Source organism: Canis lupus, chromosome 2 (genome assembly GCF_003254725.2).
Source record: "Canis lupus dingo isolate Sandy chromosome 2, ASM325472v2, whole genome shotgun sequence".
NCBI classification, from domain to species: domain Eukaryota; kingdom Metazoa; phylum Chordata; class Mammalia; order Carnivora; family Canidae; genus Canis; species Canis lupus.
This window is the reverse complement of record NC_064244.1, coordinates 13,932,781-13,953,486: the sequence shown is the minus strand read 5'-3', so window position 1 is coordinate 13,953,486 and position 20,706 is coordinate 13,932,781. Positions and strand designations below refer to the sequence as shown.

Here is a 20,706-nt window from a genome sequence, read left to right as displayed (position 1 = left end):
CTATCTTACTTTGTAGTCTCAATAGCACTGAGGGCAGCCCTGGTGGCTCAGCGGTTTAGCACCACCTTCAGTCCAGGGCCTGATCCTGGAGACCCAGGATCGAGTCCCACGTCAGGCTCCCTGCATGGAGCCTGCTTCTCCCTCTGCCTGTGTCTCTGCCTCTGTGTGTGTGTGTGTGTGTGTCTATCATGAATAAATAAATAAAATCTTAAAAAAAAAACATCTAGCACCGAGCCTTGCATAGAGTAGACGCTCTATAAAAACTTAATGAAACGTAGTATTAAAAATTTAACCTTGCAAGCCCATGGCCATGACATCAATTCCTCTGCACAGAGCTGTTTAGCAACTCAATACCCAAATCACCCAGCAGAAGATGAGTAACTTTCTGCATGATAAAGACATACAGTACCCCTCTATGTACAGGCTGAAGAAAAGAGGAATCTAGAGTCCCAAGAAGAGTCTAGAATTCAGGTTGTTACCACCAGTAACAAAGTTCTACCAAGAAAAAAAAATAAGTATTAGCTATTTATCTGTCTGCTTTACTCAAGTTAAGTTCTTGAGGACAGAAGCCACTGAATGTTGATCTCTGCATTCCTAGGTGGGCCTACCATACAATGGCACTTCATAAAAGCCTATCACCTGTATTTTTTTAATCCAAGCTTCTAACTTATTTTGAATTTTATTTGGATTTATTCATGACATGTCTTTATTTACTAGAACAAAATTCATTTCTGAAATGAAACAATTCTCTTTTTTCCCTAGAAGCTGTTGGTAGAGAGGGAAATAAAACTCCCCAACGTGATGACTATAGAGAAGAGAAGCAACCAATGTCTGCTGCATGATCTTTTCCATGCTGCTGTGGATGATCCTTTGTCAGTGGTTCATCCTCCAGAATTGAGCCAGAACAAAACCTTTCTTCAAAAGAGTCACCCTTTGACTGCTGTATAGATTTTATTCAGTCAGCACTGTTTCCTCATTCTCTCACAATTGTGACATGTTCATTATTTCAAAATTCTGTCTTCTCACCCAGCTTGTAACCATTCCCAGCTCAGCTTATGACAAAAAGCCAGCTCGGGCAGCATCCTATTGCTGATCTTGTGAAACATGAATTCAATGCTAGCAGCCTTTTTACCACTCAGGAGCTCATCAATAAGAGACCTTCAGTGTGACCTTTAGTCTGATGTCTAATTATTATCACACAGTGGGTCTACCTCCCAGCATTCTCAATCTCAAGACAAGCATACATCCTACAATAATCTTCTGGGAGTGTAGATAAATATCCTCATTTTCTTAAGGAAAAGTAGTGATTTGACATTTCTCTGAGTCATTCTATTACCAAACTACTTCCAGGTATTATAACTGGGATCTCCAGCACAACATGTGTCACTTATCTAATATTAGGTCAGAGCAGAAATACAGAAGTCATATATGATCCCTTCTTCTAACTCTCCTTACTCAAAGTAGTAAGATAAGTGATTTTTTCCTCTTGACTCTGCAAGATGAAATCAAGCTGACTTCTTTGCTTAATGAAATTAAAAATAAAAATGCTGTCAAATGGAAACTTCTTTGCTATCCTTGGTACCCTGGTCAGCCATGGAATTTTAAAGTTAGAAAGGATCTCAGAGAGTAATCTTTCTTATTTAATAGATCTGGCCTGAGGCCCCCAAAAAAGTTGAGCATTTTGCTACAGTCACAAAGAATAACAAAGAACCAAAGCTGGAAAACAGGCTTTCTTGCCTCCTCAGCTCATGTGTTTTCCACATACCACACTAAGACGAGTCTCTTGCCAAGAACTTCACCATAACCTGCAATCCTGGAGAGGCTGTTCTCAGCTTCACCTCACTCCCTACATCTTGGTAGTCCAGCAACATAATTATCTGCTATAAAAAAATATGAAAAAGACAAGACTTCCGTCTCTAAAAATAACTTTGCAACACATTGTTTTCTTAAAGATACCCCTAGCAACCACTACAGGCTTCTTCCTTCCACACTGTTTCCAAGACAAGATAGAGTGTTATCTATCACCCTACTTCCCTAAATAGTCAAGTATATTGTAAAAAAAAAAAAAAAAAAAAGTTGGGGGGAAGCCCCATAAATGGGCTCCATTATTACAGAAAGGGAATGGAGCTAGTACCCACTTTAGGTCATCACATGACCTAAAGTGGAGGCTAACAGCCTATCAAAGACTCAAAGCAGTGAGAGGATAGCTTCTGTCACTAAGCAAACAATGAGAATGTAAATGCCACGCCCTGTGTTACTTGATATAGTAATGACAGGGACATTTTAGAAAACAAGCTAACTAGTAAATAACTGGGAATGTTCCCACAAATTCAAAAAATCAAAACCAAATTAAACAAAGATAAACTTTAAATCAAATAGCAAAAAGTCCAAAACACAATGAAACCAAATAAGAATTTGAAACAAAAAGCTTAAAACAAGATCAATGAAGTAAAACCCATTAGATCAATTTGACAATAAATATAAATGAGTTAAAATATCCTTAAAAGACAAAGGTTCTCACTAGGTTAAAAAATGAAATCTAGCTATACAATACTTTTAGGAATTATCTAAAAGACATGACAAAGAAAGAACAAATAAAATAAGTATAAAGACATATTGGAAAATATAAACTAAGGTAACAATATTCATGTCAGCTAAAACACAAAGCACAGAGCAAAAATTAGGAAGAAAGTCCTATTATTCTGATGAAAGTTATAATTCTCTCTCTCTCTTTTTTTAAGATTTTATTTATTTATTCACGATAGACATAGAGAGAGAGAGAGGCAGAGATACAGGCAGAGGGAGAAGCAGGCTCCATGCCAGAAGCCTGACACGGGACTCGATCCTGGGACTCCAGGATCGCACCCTGGGCCAAAGGCAGGTGCCAAACCACTGAGCCACCCAGGGATCCCCTGTAATTCTCAATTGAGATGTTAACACACATTCCAAACAAAAACTGATATAAGGAAAATTAATAAAATAAATCACCGATTTATATCTTTAAGCCTTTGACAGACTAGACAAAAAAATAATTATAGAAAAGCTGAAAACAAAATAGAATTCTAGTAGAAACTGTACTTCAAATTTTGAATTTTGGCTTTTTCCAGGTAAACAATAGAACACTGAAAAACTGATAACAATAACACTGAACGCTCATGATGCTGAGTAGCGGCAGCAGGTTACAGCTCCCAGTCAGCCATGCAATCATGGATAAACAACCAATATCCTTAAAACCATTCTGTTTTTCACTTTCACTAGATCATCCAATAAATTACATGAGATATCCAACACTTTATTACAACATAGTCTTTGATTTCGAGAATTTTGCCCAGCAGGCTAATATAACTGTTCTATTCATGTTTAAAGTAGGCTGGGCTAGCTATGATGTTTTGTAGGTTACATGTATAAATGCACTGTCACCTTAAGATATTTTCAACTTACAATGGGTTTATCAGGACATAACCCCCACTGTAAGTTGAAGAAAACCTGTATATCAATGTATTAATAATTAGTACCTAAAGTTTAAAGGTAACTTGAACTTTGAGAGATATTCTCCCAAATTATTTTAATTGAGACTACACACTAAAATATTGGATATGGCTCAAAAGTATATAGAGAAAAACTTGGAATTGTTGAGTCCTTTCCTTTGGATTGGCGTATAAACACTCTGTCATAACAGAGATTCAGGGGCGCCTGGATGACATAGTCGGTTAAGTGTCCAACTGTTGGTTTCAGCTCAGGTCGTGATCTCAGAGTTGTGAGATCGAGCCCAGCATGGGGCTCCACACTCAGCACAGTCAGTTTGGTATCCTTTCCCTCTTCCTCTCCCTCCTCTTCTGCCCCTCCCCCTGCTCACACTTTTTGTCTCTCTCAAATAAGTAAGTCTTTAAAAAATAAAAAATTACCAAAATATAGTTCATATACAATAAAATATGTACACTTGCATGCATTATACAAACATATATATTATATATAATATAAATATAATTAATATAATATAAATATTTATAAATAAATATAAATATATAATATAAATATATAATACAAATGTTTGTATATATTATATATAATATAAATATATGTGTTTGTATATATTATATATTATAATATATATATATTACATACCCATATAATCACCACCAGAACACACTCATCATGCCAAAAAATTTTCTCATACCTAATCCAGGTCAATTACACTGAACTCTCAGATGTAGGCAACAGCTTGTCAGCTTATTGTCACCATTGAGGAGATCTGCCTTTTCTAACACTTTTGATGCAGTAATCCAAAGCAGTAAATGGAATCATAGAATTTGTATTCTTTTGTGTCTGTTTTATATTACACAGCATAATGTTTCTGAGAGTCATTCATGTTGTATATCAGTACTTTATACCCTTTTATTGGCAGGTAGTATTCCACTTCATGGATATACCACAATGTGTTTATCGAATCACTAGTTGATGGTCCTAGCTTGAGGCTCTTATCAATAAAGCTGCTATGAACATTTAGGTACAGGTGTGTGTATAAATTGGTTTTCATTTCTTTTGGGTAAGTAAGAGTAAAATTGTTGCATCTTATGGTAATAATATATTTGCCTTTAAAACACTACCAAACTTTTTCTAAAATGGTTTTATCATTTAACTTCCCCCTGGCAAAATATATGAAAATCCAATTGGTCTACATCTCAGCTAACACTTGCTCTTTTTTAATGTTTAATTTTAGCTATTCTGATGAATCTACAGTAGTATCTCATTGTATTGATTTGCTTTTTTTCTGAGGGCTAATGATGTTGCATCTCTTTTCCTGTGCTGCACTGGCCATTCATTATTTTCTTGTGCATATTTTTTTAACTGGGTTGTCTTACTATTAATGAGTTGTAAAAGTTCTTTATATATTCTGGTCACAAGTCATCTGTCAGGTATATGTATTGTGCATATGTTCTGTTTAAAGATTACCTTTTCTTTTTCTTAATGATGTCTTTTGAAGAATAGAAGTTTTAAATTTTGATAGAGTCTCATTTGTCAAATTTTTTTATAGCTCATGCTTTTTGTGTCCTAAGATATCTTTGCCCACCCCAAGTTCATGAATATTTTTTTCTGTGATTTTTTTTCTTAAAGTTTTGTAGTTTTAGGCTGCTATATTTAGATCCATGATTCTTTTAAGGATATCTTTGTACATGAAGAGGTAATGGTTGAGGTTAACTTTTTTACATTTGGATGTCCAGGTGCTCGAGAACTGTATGTTGAAAAGACTACCCCTTCTCTATTTAATCACCTTGGCATCATTATCAAAAATCAATTGACCATATATATGTGGGTCTATTTCTGCATTCTATACTCTATTCCATTGATATGTAGATCTACTTTAGGCCAACACTGCTTTGATCACTGTGGCTTTAAAGAAGAAGGTTTAAAATGTAGAAAAAGCCTTGGGGTACCTTGCTGGCTTGGTCTGTTGAGCATCCAACTCCAGATTTTGGCGAAGGTCATGATCTCAGGGGTCACAGGACCAAACCTTGCGTTGAGCTCTACACTCACCCTGCCTCACACATACTCTCTAAAATAAATAATTTTATTTTAAGTAGAGGAAGTCTTGAAATTAGGTAATGGAAACTTTCCAATACTGTTCTTCTTTGTCAATTCTTTTTTTTTTTTTCTAGGTCCTTTGTATTTCCATATAAATTAAAATTTTCAATTTCCAATTTTTCATTGCTAGTATATACATACACATACAAGTGATTCTGTATATCTACCTTGTGTCCTGCAATCTTGCTAAATTCAAAGATAAATTCTAATGGCTTTTGAGATTTCTCAGCATTTTCTCTATATATGATCATGTTATGTGAAAATAAAGATTTTTATTTCTACTTTGCCAATCTCTACACCATTTATTTCTTTTATTGTCTATTACAGTGGGATCTCCATCACAGTGTTAGAAAGACATAAGGAGGGGAGTGGGCATCCTTGCCCTGTTTCTTATCTTAGGGGAAAAGCCTTCTCGTGAAATTAATGAGATTTTACCTAGAGGTTTTATGTAGATGTCTTTTGTCAGGCTGAGAAAGTTCCCTTCTAATAGATTCATTTTATGAATGGCTCTTGAATTTAGTCCATTGTTTTCTCTGCAACTATTCACAGGATCATACAGCTTTTTCCCCATTTTTCCTATTAAAGTGATGACTTATGCTAGGGGATTTTCCAATGTTAAACCAACCTTATATGCCCAGAATAAACTCATTTATTACTGTTGGATTTGATTTGCTAACTTTTAGAAACTTTTCATCTATATTCATGAAGGATATTTGTCCATAATTTTCTTGTAATGTCTTTAACTTGATTGGTATTAACATAATGCTGATGTCCTAAAATAAGCTGGGAAGTGTTCCTTCTTCTTCTATTTTCTGAATTATTTCCTTTAAATGTTTGATGGAATTTATCAGTTAAAATATGTATGGGCTTGGAATTCTTTTGGTTTTGTTTCTAGTTTGCTTTGTTTGTATGGCAAGGTTTTTAACTAAGAATTTCTTAAAAAGATATGCTAGTACTCTAACTTTATACTTCTTCTGGAATCAATTTCGGTAATGTGTGTCTTCCAAGGAATTAATCTGTTTCATCAAAGTTGTCACACTTATTTCTAGATGTTTTTAATATTCTTTCTATAAGCTTTTAATTTCTGTAGAATATGTAATAGTATGTAATACATCCCCTCTTTCAATTCTGAGGTTATATTTACCAACATGTGTTTTCTTCCTTCATTTTTCTTGATTAGACTAGCTAGAGGTTTATTCATCTTTTCAAAAAGACTGCTTTTGTTTTCCTCGATTTTCTCTTCGATTTGTTCCTGTGATTATTTCCTTCCTTCTACTTACTTTGGTTTTAATTCGTTCTTCCTTTTCTAACTTCTTACAGTGAAATATTTAGATCGTTTATGTTATACCTTTTTTCTTTTCTAATACATGCATTTAAAGTTAAATATTTGTCTGAGCACTGCTTCGGCTAAACCCCACAGATTTTTATGTTTTCATTCTGGTTCACTTCAAAACAACTTTAATTTCCCTGTTTTATTTATTTTTTAACCAATGTGTTAGAAGCATTTGGTGTAATCACAAATATTGAGGATTTTTCAGATACCTGATACTGATTTCTAACTTAATTGTTGGAGTCAGAGGACACACTATGCCTAATTTCCATTGTTTTAAACTTAATAAGACTTGTTTTATATATTAGCATATGGTGGGCTATGCTGATGAATGTTCCATGTGCACTTGGAGATATGCTCTGCTATTCTTGAATGGAATGATTTATAAATACCAATGGAATTACATTAGTTTACAGTGCTGTTATAAACACAGCTATATCATTCCTGATATTCTTTGTACTTGTCCCATTAATTACTTGTATCACTGTTGAAATGTCCAACTATTATAGAAGATTTCTCAATGTATTCTTTCAACTCTATCAGTTTCTGCTTCATGTATTTTGACAATGCAGTATACTGGTTGCATTTAAACTTATATTATTTCTTTTTGGAGAATCGAACCATTTATCATTATCATTATGAAGTGTCCCTTTTTAACCTTACTAACATCACTGGTTTTGAAGCCCACTTTGACATTAATAAGCCACCCCAAGGTTTCTTATACTTAAGACTTACATTGTATATATTTTTCCACCCTTTCTCTAATCCATCTCAACAGTTTCTTGAGAACAACAGAGTTTACTCTTACTTTTTTATTCAATCTGACAATCTTTGCCTTCTAATTAGAGTACATCATTTATATTTAATGTGTTTATTGATATGGCTGTATGTAGTTCTACCATGTTATTGCAGGTTTTCTACTTGTCCCTTCTGTTCTTTGTTCCTTTTCCCCTTTTTTCTTATCTTTTTGGGGATTATTATTATTTTTTTTAGGAATTCATTTCATATCCACCAATGGTTTTTTATTAGTTAAAACTGTTTTTCCAATCTTTTCAGTGAATGTTCTCTAACTTATTATAACCTACCTTCAAAAACCATTACACTTTCATGTCTAAGACTCTTACCACAATATGCTTCCTTTCTCCTATCCCTTTCTTTGAATTAATGTTGTCATACACTTTACTTTTACACGTTATAACCCCACTAGACAGATGTTATTATTGTTTGCCTCAGTTACCTTTAAAAAAACTTAGAATGAAAAAAACCTTTATGAGCCATTTCACATGAGCCATTTCAGGGATTTTTTTATTCCTCTATAGTCTAAATTTTCATGTTACTATTTCTCTTTTGCTTGAAGAAATTCCTTTAATATTTCTTATAATGTAAGTCTGCTGGTCATAAGTCTCAATTTTTGTCTAAAAGAGCTCTTTCTCCCTTATGTTTTTTCCTCAATTTCCTAAAATATTTTTGTTAGCTTTGTAATATTAGGTTGACAGTTTTTTAGCACTCAAAAAATGCTTTAAATTGCATTCTAGTTCAAACAGATAAGTCTGCTCTCTAAAATCTTAACTTTATTCTTCTGTATTTTTTCCTTCTGGTTGCTTTCAAAATTTTCTCTTTATCACTGATTTTCAGCAATTTTCTTATGATGTGCCTTGGGAGATAGTGTGTGTATCTTACCTGGGGTCTATTTACTTTTTTAAATCTGTGAGTTTAGAGTTGACCTCAAATTGGGGGAAATTTCATCCATTATTTATTTAAATTTTTTTCTCTTTTGCCCTCCCTACGAAAATTCTGAGACTCCACTTACACTTATGTTAGACTCACAGGATTTATCCTATAGGGAATCAAGTTACTGTTCATCTTTCTCAATCTTTTTTCTCTCTATCCTTTTAACTGAAATTCTCAGTGTTTTCAAGTTCACTAACCTCTTCTCCTAAAAGATCTAATGTGCACTAATCCCACCTCATTAACTGTATTTTTCAATCTCTGGATGACTCAATTATTTTTTTTATATTTTATATCTCATTTCTCGTTATGTTTATTTATATGGACCATATTTACAAGAGCTGTTTTAATGTACTTGTCTGCTAATTATACCATCTCTGTCATTTTAGGGTCTATTTTTATTGTCTCCTGGTCATGAGATTTTTCTCTTGTTTTTTTATCAAGTAATGCTTGTTTGGATGCAATTTACTGTGAATGTTATGTTGCTGAGTGCCAGATTTTGTTATATTAATTTATAGAGTGTTAAACTTCTGCTAGACACTTAAATTACTTGTGGATTAACATGATTCTTTTGAGACTTGGTTTTAAGCTCTTTTATAACTTGTGTAGAGGAACCTTTATTCCAGCGCTCATTCTTATGAAGACCTGGTAAATTTCCACTTCTTTCAATTTGTACTTAGCAGCTTCTAGGGGTTTCAAACTGAATGCACAGTTTGGTGTTCAGTCAGATCCTCAAGAACACCCCTATGCAGATTTCAGGAATTCTTTCTGTGCCCAACACCCTCCTCGGAGAATGAGATTTAAATGTATCAGACTTTCCTATCTTGCTTCCTTACTACTTTCTTCCCTGCTCCATAGCAAAAGATACTCACTTCTAGATTCACATTACTGAGCTTTAAAGCTTGAAAGGAAAACTGATCTCCCTTTAAAAACTTGCTTGGCATATCTCACTAAAAAAGGGGGCAGCGACATAAAGGGTACTTATTTTATTTATACATACACACACACACACACACACACACACACACACATCAGGAACTTAATACAGAAAAAGCACAGATTTTGCTTCTTAAGAAACTTATGCTTAGGGATGCCTGGGTGGCTCAGCGGTTGAGTTCCTGCCTTTGGCTCAGGGTGTGATCCTGGAGTCCCAGGACTGAATCTCACATCAGGCTCCCTGCATGGAGCCTGCTTCTCTCTCTGCCTATGTCTCTGCCTCTCTCATTCTCTCTCTCTCTCTCTCTGTGTGTGTCTCATGAATAAATAAAATATTTTTTTAAAAGAAAAAAAAACTTAAGCTGAAAAGGTAATAATATCAATAAATACTAAAAGTAGGACTCTCTACATCCAAACCACAATTACATTAAAAAGTATTTATTTCACTACCTTTTTTCTTAAAAATATTTGTCCTTTACTATTTGTATCGGTAGATGCCCAATCTGAGGCCCCCACAAACCACTGAATAGTTGATACATTTATTGAGAAAAAAATGAGATGTTTTTGGGGAGGCTGAAGACACATGTGGGTGGCAGGAAGCAAATGTTTCCTCCAAGCCTAGGCTGTCATAAACCCAGTTGATACCTTTTTTTAAAACAAATTGAGTAATAGTGCAAATTTCATTTTTGAATTTTCTTCTAATTACGTGATAAGCATAACTAAGAGTCACTTAATGGTCTTTTAAAACATGATCCTTAGCCAGGAATGGGGCTAAAGAGAGGTGAGTGAGGCACCTCTCTCTCCTTAGTCCCAGACCTGCTCTTAACAAACATAATATGAAGGTACTGAAATTCCCTGCTACTCAGAGTGGGGTCCATGGATCAGTATCAGCATTACCTGGGAACTTGTTAGAAATGTAATTATCTTGGGCCCCACCAGAGACTTCATCAAAATCTCATTTTAATAAGATATCCAGGTGATTCATATGTACATTAAAGTTTGAAAGGCAGTGCTCTAGTTTATCATTATTGAACTTCTGTACTATTTTCAATTATTTTGCTATAATAATTATTTTTCTATGATAACATTATAATGGAACTACCCTTATGTTCTCTTTCAAATTTGAAACTTCTGGGCAGCCCAGGTGGCTCAGCGGTTTAGCGTCGCCTTCAGCCCAGGGCGTGATCCTGAAGACCCGGGATCAAGTCCAACGTCGGGCTCCCTGCATGGAGCCTGCTTCTCCCTCTGCCTGTGTCTCTGCCTCTCTCTCTCTCCTCTCTCTGTTTCTCATGAATAAATAAATAAAATCTTTTAAAAATTTTTTGAAACTTCTAACCTGCTGTGAGATACCAGTTAATCAGGTTTCTTGGAAATATGAGTTACAGAATTCACAGATCAGTATAGCAAGTGGTTGTACACTTGAACTTGAATCCCAGCTCTGACAAAACTAGCTGTATACTATGGGCAATGATGTAACCTGTCTGAGACAGTTTCTTCATCTGTTAAATGAGGATTATAGTAATAGATACCTCACAGGATTGCTATGAGGATTAAGTTAGCTAAAACAGATAAAGCACTTAGAATATGGTGTTATTTATGTGCTTGCAATTAAAAGGAGAAATTAGTAAATAAAGAGGCTCTAAGTGAACCTGATATACCATTTTAAGGTTTGAATTTTCAAACATCTTCTGTATGTAGTTTAAAAGTCTCTTTATCATCTCATCCTTGATTCTAGGATCTGTCCTAAATAGATGAGTTTCACAGAGAAAAGTACATTACATTTAAAAATTGCATCTTCTCTTTCTTCCTATATTATTTCATTATCAGTTTTAAAAGGAACATGGATATATTAATATTCTGCTAAGGCCAGATGCAAAAATTAATCTTAATTGCCCAGGTGCAAGAGGTCAAGAACCATGATGCATATGCAATGCTCATGTTACCTTTACAACCAAGGAGGTACTACTGTCTATCTCTCCACGTAGGAGAATCCCTGGCTCATGTCAAGACAGGAATATCAATACAGGAGACAATCCAAACTGTATGTTTTGAATCAGAGCAATAGTTTTGTTTGGGTAAAGTCAACATAGGGACCAAGAAGGAACAGGAGTCAAATCTAAAAGACAGAAATAGATGTAATGGGAAAGGAGGCAGCAAAGTCAGAAACCCAGGAAAGATAGAGAAACAAGATGAGATGCAAGGTGAAAACATGTTAAGGAGTTTAGGCCTTCCTTAGCCAGTACAGTATATACATCACAGCGCTAATTTCATATTGGCCTGCCAAGCACTGTGCCGGGTGTGCTTCCTGCTCTGGTGCTGCAGGAAGCTGTCAGGCTGGGGGCAATGTGCCATCTTATTACTTAGGTCCTAGCTACCAAAGGAATAAAGTACAGTACTTTAGTATCCAGAGACCCTGAAAATTATTCTTTATTATATTATTCTTCCAAGTTCTATAGTCCAGGGGTTATAAGAAACTGGAATTTGCATGAATAGAGTTATCCAGGCCTAACTTAAAATCATTGATAACAAACTTCTTTATTAAGTCATATTTTTACCTTTCAACATAAGGGAATGGTTATTTCATCCTCAAGGAAACATTCAAACATGATCATTAATTCTCAAAGGGCTTCTGATAAAAGAGAAATTATGGGGTAAATTTTCCATTTCTAGTAAACTCTGATCAAAGGCTATTTCCAAAAAAAAAAAAACCCAAAACAGGCTATTACTAAATATTATTTATTCTCTTTACTTCTGCGACTCAGTAAACTTTTGTTTAATAACTGAAATCCATCAGGGAATTTGTGCATATATGTGTTATTTATTTTAGAGCAAAAATTAATCAAAATAAATTTTAAATTAAAAAAATGGAAGAAAGAGAAATGCCTCAAAGTAATTTCCTTAAATGAGGACCTGGCCAATCTGACTGGAGTCAACCTGGAAAGTAGCTCTTCTTTGTCTTCAACTATTGGAAACTTCACCGAGAAGTGCTTACCCTTTATTGGTAAAAGTTTCCAATACAAATACAGGAGAATATATCTGAGGAAGACTCTGAGAATGAGTGCTATAGGAAAAAAAATTTTTTTTAAACTTATGTAATCTGAGATAGGAAGATGCAAATCAAATATCAGTTCTCTCATCCTCTACTCCAGCATATTTTCCCTCCACAAATCTTTGTGGCCTCAACCTGATCAGCCTCAATCATTCTCTGCCAGGGCTGGAGAACTCATGGTCCAGTAAAGGAGCCCAGTTTATTTGCATGTAGATGTAATTGCTGCCAACTTATTCATTATAGTGCTCATTATACTAAGCAGAAATTCTCTCTGTTGCTTCTCCCATTGAGTCTAGCTATGTCTTTCTACAGTTCTAAATCTCCAGTTCCTCTTCCACTTGAAAGCAATGCAGGATGGGTGCTTGGGTGGCTCAGTCAGTTAAGCATCCAACTCTTGGTTTTGGCTCAGGCCATGATCTCAGTGTTGTGACATCAAGCCCTGTATCTGGCTTCTGCAGAGTCCACTTGAGAGTCTTTCCCCATTTTTCCCCCTCTTCTGTGCTCTCCCGGCAAATCTACTCTCTCTCTAAGAAAGAAAAGAAAAGAAAAGAAAAGAAAAGAAAAGAAAAGAAAAGAAAAGAAAAGAAAAGAAAAGAAAGAAAGAAAAGAAAAGAAAAGAAAAGAAAAGAAAAAGGAAAGAAAGAAAGAAAGAAAGAAAGAAAGAAAGAAAGAAAGAAAGAAAATGCAAATTACAGAAACTTAGAATAATAGAGCTGCAACATTTCTAGTGTAACTTCACTTACTACATACACTAAAGAGCCTTAGACATGTACCTTTGTTCTAAATCTACCTCCATGAGTATCAGGCTGGAAGCTGAACAGGTTGGAATGAGGGTGTAGGGTAGGGAGTAAGAAGGATCTAGTTGATTCCAATGGACTTAGAGAATTTAAGGAATTGCAAAAAAGGCCACTGCGGCTAGAGCAGAGTGAGCAAGACAGAGAATGATAGAAGATAAAGTCTGCAGGGGCTGGTAGAACATGGTAAGACAGGGTTTTATCCTGAGTGTGAGGGGTAGACACTCAAGGGTTCTGGAAAGGAAAATGACAGGAACTGTTTAACATAAAAAAAAAAAAAAAACACTTTTGACCCCATATGGAGAACTGATTGGAGAGGTGCAAGGAGGAAATAAGGAGAGCCAGATACAAGGCTGCTGCTATCACCCAGGTAACTTATGATGATGATGACAGGTTGGATTATACTAGGAAGAAGTAGAGGGGTGGTAATACAGGAGTATTTGGGATATATGTTGAAAGGAGGGTATATAACCTAACTGATTGGACTGGAATTGGGTTAAGAAGGAAAGAGAAAACTCAAGATGGCCTCTAGTTTTGGCCTAAGCAACTATGTGGACCACTTAGTGAGATGAAGGAGGGAAGAAACAAATTTGGGGAAGAGAGTTCTAGAGTTCTGTTTCAAACACGTTAAGTTTGAAATGTTTATTAAGACTTTCAAATAGATGTTGAATAGGCAGCCATAGATATGACCCTGAAGTTCACAGGAAAGATCAAGGTAAAGAATAAACCTGGGAGAACAGAGGCATTTAAAACAAGAGGCCAGATGCATTTTATGCTTTCAAGTGTAAGAGGAACTAAAGATTTAGAGCTACAGAAAGATATAGTTAGAATTGATGGGGAGAAGTTAGAGAGAGATAGATTTTTGCACAGTATAATGTGCACTATGATGACTAAGTTAATAACTCTTATTCTTCTTCTTCAAAAAACAACTGGAATTACAATTAACCCTTGAAAAGCATGGGTTTAAACTGTGTGATTGTTTTGTTATTGTTATCATTGTTTGGGTATAGTACTGCATTATAAATGTATTTTCCCTACAATTTTCTTTTTTTTTTTTTTTTTTTCCCCTACAATTTTCTTAATAACACTTTCTTTTCTCCAACTTATTTTAAGAATACAGTATATAATACATATAATGTACAAAATATGTGTTAATTGACTATTTACATTATTAGCAAGTCCTCCTGTCAACAATAGGCTATGCGTAGTTAAGTTTTAGTGGAGTCAAAAGTTATATGTGGATTTGACTGTGAGGTGGGCAAGACCCCTAAAGCCCACATTGTTTAAGTGTTTATCCACAAAGTACATAGCCACCCATCATAATCTTTAAAAACCACCTTTCAAAGTCATGTGCCTACTCTATTTCTGACTCCTATCCTATTTACTGAGTCTGGATAGCTGAATTTCACGTGTCAGCTGCTCAATTACCAGATCTCTGGCCTCTGGCATGTGTCTTGGCTTCTGAATCCAAATTTTCACCCCAACTAACAACTTCTAGTTGCCCAACACTGACCAGGAGACACGCTGAGATCATGTTTCCCAGAGCTGCCAAGAGTTCTTGGCTTATGATCAATGAAGCACACAATGAGTGACTGTTCAGCAGTTAATCAGGTGACAGAGAACCACTGACATGTTAGGGAACTGTACAATGAGCCAGATCAAGGCTGGAACAGAGAACAAGAGATTATACTCCAGGCTAGTCACCCCAGGGAAATCTGGTCTAGGTTACCCAGTGTAGTCAGACATCCTTTTCCCCAGAAGAGTTAAAGTACTCTGAAGTTTACCACATATCCATGGATTAAGGACTTCCTGGAAGCTGGTAACATTATGAACCAAACAGTAGGTACTGCATGCCATGGGTACCTGTTCTTTCTGCATCAAAGCCTCAGTGTTGGCCTGGAGACATCTGTTACTTTCCCACCACATCTATAAAGGGAATTTCAAACTATTTTTGTATTTGTGAAGGTTAAATGGGATCACTCCAAGTAAAGTGCCTGGTACACAGACAGTGCTCAATACATATTAACTACTCTCATTTATACTTTAGAGAACCACAAAAAGACAGTCAGCTGAATGATAAAATATGTCTCTGAAAAACATTTTTAGTGCTCTCCTAGCAAAAAGAATAATATAAGAAGATTTTTTTTAATGTACGAACTATTATGTTATCAATAGAATTTAAACTTGTCCTGAAAAAGCTCTCTTCCATTTTTCTGAACTTCCCTACCAAGATTTGGCAAAATTACATTACACAACTAAGAGATAAAGATGTCAATTTTATTAACATGACATTGATTAACACCAATTCTGAATAAATACCATCAAGCAAAACAGAAACCTCTAAGCCTAGTAATTATTCTGCAACAGTCACTCAGGCCTGTTGTTGTTTTACATGTCTATATCCTTTAAGTATAATATATTTCTATTTCCCTTTATGAAATTTAAGTTTAACTAAAGTCATTAAAGTTGGCAACAGAAGCAGGAAACCATTTATGAGACCAGCATGGCTATTTTACTTTTATTAATGAAAAGTTATATAATAGTTTCAGCAAACTACAGAGTTCCATTCTGGTAGTCTTTTAATATTTATAGAAATTTAAGAGTTATACTGCTAGAGTTCATTTTTGAAACTGAGAGTTTCTATTCTCTGACAGCAATCAATTATTTTAGCTCAATTACAGAAATGGTTATTTAAAAGTTACATTCATCTTTATTCATACTCCTTAACAATAGGTCAACTGTGTCTTGTACTTGACCTAGTAGCTCACATAGGTCTAAATGAACAACACTGCACTGAGAGCGTCTCAACCCCACAATGAAGGCCCATCACTGGGCTTTTTTGCCTCCAACAGTACATTAAAGAGAAGAAAAAGGAAAAAAAGGCAGTACACCTAGAACCTGCTTATGTTAATATAAAGTACTGCACTAAACTACCAAAGGGCATAGATGCACCTTAAAAGAATCAAAAAGCAAGTATGTAACCAGGCATAAGCAGACAGTCACAAACACCAAGCGAATATCCAAAACCCAAAATCCCACGCCTCCTGTGAAATGAAACCTATAGTCACATTATTTCCTTGTACCTCTATTCATGGTCTGAATTTTTTAAAGGTAAGTGATAATTCTAATTTTTCAAATTATTACAGAGAAAAGCTACTGCAAAACTACAATTTTCAAATAAATAAAGCTTGATTTTTTTTCTGCTTTAACTGAATTTTTATTTGGGAATAATTTTAGATTTACAGAAAAGTTGCAAGGATACTATGGAATTCCTTTATACCTCTCACTCAATTTCCCCTGAAGTTACATCTCACATCGTCATGGTTTTGTCAAGACTAAGGAATTAATGCTGATATACTGCCATTAATTAAGCTGCAGGCTTATTTGGATTTTTCACTAACACCTTTTTTCAGTTGTAAGGTCTAATCCAAGTACCACATTGCATGTATTGATTTTTTTTTTTTCTTTTTAGTGCTTTCAGTTCTGGAACATGCCAAACTTGTGTGTCTTATTAGATGTCTTCATGATAAACATGACAGAGAATAACACTCAGCTCCCTGGAAAATATGACTTATCAGATATTAGAGAAACATTAAGATTCATGTAAACATGATATTTCTACTAATGTTTTTCTAAAGAGAAAAAGAAGTAAGTCACTTTGTCAGGAACTTTGTTAGGAATCTATGAGATCAAATTATTTAATGTCTCAGAAATATCTCTTCAAAAAATGCTTGTCACTTACCTATCTCTCAAAGCTCCAATAAATAGTCCTAAGACATACAGTAAATCCTTTTAACTAATCCTGTAATAGAATGTAAAGTATTATTATAATCATATTCAAATAATCCATTTTTATCAAACATATGTAGATACTGCCTTCCTTTCATTCCTAAACTTCAGTTTTAATTACTATATATTTTTATTAAGGTAACAAAAGAACTAATTTAAGGGAGAATAATTCAGGAAACTTATTACATGTCTTTAGTTTAAAAATGAAGGCATACAAAATTTAATAAAAGTTTTAAGATGAATAGAAAATGTTCCACAAAAAAGAAATGCCAAATGAATGAAACCAACTAGGAAGAATGCTTCACATTCTTTCCACATACGTAATGCTGTAGAAATTACTAAACAGTCACAAACAAGTGAATCATATTGAGGGCATAGTCTTTTGATGGGACAACAGTAATCCAAAGTTTGGAGTTAGAAGGTTTTTGAAAAAAATACATCTCTGGTAAAGTGTCTTTGTGTGTCAGTTTGTCTGAGACAGTCCCAATGTATGCCTATTGTCACAGTGTCCACTCAATTTATTATTTCTTTTAGATTTTTCTTATTCAGTGCTATTTTTTTTAATGGTAGCAGTGTAATAATTCTGGATTTTCACTTTTAGGTTCTGCCATTATCTTGTCAAGCACTATGAGATGCATGTGCAGAGAACCCAGCTGCCAATTTTTTTTTTATTTTTTAATTTTTTTTATGATAGTCACACAGAGAGAGAGAGAGAGGCAGAGACACAGGCAGAGGGAGAAGCAGGCTCCATGCACCAGGAGCCCGGCGTGGGATTCGATCCTGGGTCTCCAGGACCGCGCCCTGGGCCAAAGGCAGGCGCCAAACCACTGCGCCACCCAGGGATCCCCTAGCTGCCAATTTAACATGTAGTTCAGTCTGAAAGACTTTGACCAGTAACCCACTTTTGGATGGGCTGTAACTGATAATTTATTCTCAAAGACAGCACCCAAGCCACTCACAGGAAAAAAAGTGCGCTCAGACAGGAATAGTTAGAGACAACTAACTCCTTCAGTCTTGGGTGGAAGTCGAAGAAATATTCAATGTCGCTGCCCCTGCTTATGACTAACTCTAAGACCAATTTAAGAAAAGCAGATGGAGAGGTTTTACATATTACTCTATAAAGCATGACTTTTCATTTAGATCAAATGATTGTTCTTTAAACTTATCTCTCTCAATCTTAATTACAATTTACTTTGTTTACACAAAGTTAAGTGATAGCTGTTATTTTTTCTTCTTTTTTTTTTTTAAAGATTTTGTTTTTATTTATTCATGAGAGACAGAGAGAGAGAGAGAGAGGCAGACACAAGCAGAGGGAGAAGGGGACTCCATTCAGAGAGTCTGATGTGGGATTCGATCCTCGAACTCTGGGATCACACCCTGAGCCAAAGGCAGATGTTCAACCGCTGAGACACCCAGGTGTCCCAGATAGCCGTTACTTTCTTGGCTCTGTTAACAAAAGAAATTCACACTTAAAAATTATGCCAGCTTTCTAATTGTGTGAAAACTCAGTTAATTTCCCTTTCTTTTCATAACTGATTTAGAGAATAATTCAATAAAACAATATGCATACAAATGTACTGTTGGACTAATAACGTCCAAAAATTTTATATATTTGCAATAACAACATATAGAAAGCAGGTAAGAGTAAAGCTGTACTAGAGTAAGGAAATAACACCAGATGGGAACTCAAATCCAAAGGAATACTAGAAAAGAATGAAAAATAGAAAGGCTAATATAATTAATTCTATAAATATGTATTTGCTCTCTTTTCTTCTCTCAACATACAATTGAAAAGACATATGATTAGTGGCACCTAGGTGGCTCCATCTGTTTAGTTTGCCTTCAGCTGAGGTCATGATCTCAGGATCCTGGGACTGAGCCCCATATCAGTCTCTCCGCTCAGCAGAGAGTCTGCTTGTCACTCTCCCTCTGCCTCTCCCCTCACTTGTACATGTGTTCTCACTCTCTCAAATGAGTTAATTAATTAATTAATTAATAAAAAAGTAAAAAGCATGAGATTATATAAAGTAAAAATTATAACAATATATTGTTGGATTTCTATAATATATAGACATAAGATGTGTAATAATAGCAAAAAGTGGGGAGAGAGAAAAATGGAACCATACAGGAGAAAAGTATATTTTGCTGAAAGTAAGTAAACTGAGAAATAGATTCTTCTACGTTAAAATGTATACTGCGAAGTCTAGAGCAAATACTAAGAAAATAACTCAAGATACATAATTTAAAAATGATTAAAGGACTCAAAATACTACACTGGAAGACATTCACTTAATTCAAAAGAATTCAGTTAAATTTAAAAGAATTCAAGAGAACAAAAAAGGCATGAGATCTATAGAAAACAAAAAGCAAAATAGCAGATGTAAATCCAACAATATCAGTAATATTAAATGTGAACAGATTAAACAGCCCAATCAAAAAGCAGAGTTATCAGATTGTATTTTTTAAAATCCAATGATTTTTTTCAAAAAATACAGTACTGGTAAATGTATTTTCTCTTCTTTTCCTTATGATTATCTTTTTTTTATTAAAGATTTTATTTATTTAAGAAAGAAGAGAGTGAGCATGCGCACACATAAGCACAGGGGAGGGGCATCGGGAGGAGGAGAGCAAACTCCTTGCTGGGCAGGGAGCCTGCCTTGGGGCTCAATCCCAGGACCCTGAAATCATGACCTGAGCTGAAGGCAGATGCTTAACTGACTGAGACACCCAGGCACCGCCCCCCTCCTTATGATTTTCTTAGTAACATTTTCTTTTCTCTAGCTTACTTTATTGGAACATGTAACATACCAAATAACATACAATGTATACAAAATATGTGTCAATTGACTGTTGTTATTGGTAAGGCTTCTGGTCAACAGTAGGCTATTAGTAGTTAATTTCAAGGGGAGTCAAAAGTTATATGTGGATCTTCAATTGTGCTGGGAGTCAGCACCACAAACTCCCTGTTCAAGGACAACAGTGTCTCTACAGGAGAAACATTTTAGGTTCAATGATACAAATAGGCTGAAAGGAAAAGGAAGGAAGGAAAAAGACACACTATGCAAAGAGGAACCATAAAGAATCAGAAAAAATAAAATTTAAAACAATGATGGAAGAATCAAAGAGTAAACTATTCAAAACCAATAATGGAAGACATTATATCCCCTTCTGATATTAGATGGAACAACCAAGGAGAAAATCCACAAGGAGATAGAAGATTTGAACAAATTATAGGCTAATGAGATCTAATAGGCATCTATACAACATTCCACTCAAAAACAACACCATACACATTCTTCTTAAGTGTACATGAAACATTCTCTAAGGTAGACAAAATTCAGGCCATGGACAAGCCTCAATAATTTAAAGGGATTAAAATCACACAGTGTTCTGTGACCAGATAGAATGCAATTAGAAATCAGTAATCGAAGGAAATTTTGGAAATTCACAAATATGTGGAAATAAAACTATACACTCGTAAATAACCAATAAGTCAA

The 20,706-nt window shown here is 35.0% G+C and overlaps 1 protein-coding gene and 1 long non-coding RNA gene across 14 annotated transcripts in view; one reads left to right on the top strand and one right to left on the bottom strand.

Moving 5' to 3' along the window:
- The window catches only part of LOC112670375 (uncharacterized), a 77,177-nt gene extending 75,579 nt beyond the window's left edge, over positions 1 to 1,598 (top strand). Inside the window, exon 10 of the long non-coding RNA XR_007405412.1 lies at positions 763 to 1,598. This is a non-coding gene — a long non-coding RNA (uncharacterized LOC112670375). The remainder of the gene's footprint in view (positions 1 to 762) is intronic.
- Positions 1 to 20,706, bottom strand: part of ZNF438 (zinc finger protein 438) — a 402,160-nt gene that overhangs the window by 109,007 nt on the left and 272,447 nt on the right. For 3 of the 13 annotated variants that reach the window (XM_049100185.1, XM_049100166.1, XM_049100173.1), the window contains one exon: positions 17,163 to 17,222. The exons of 9 other annotated variants lie outside the window; for them this stretch is intronic. Coding sequence is in view for 1 of the 4 variants with exons in the window: in XM_025464061.3 (XP_025319846.1) it covers positions 294 to 312 (19 nt within the window). In the remaining 3 variants the exon portion in view is untranslated. Of the gene's footprint in view, positions 1 to 293; positions 419 to 17,162; positions 17,223 to 20,706 lie in introns of those variants that run through there. One more of the 13 variants, XM_025464061.3, reaches the window with a different exon arrangement.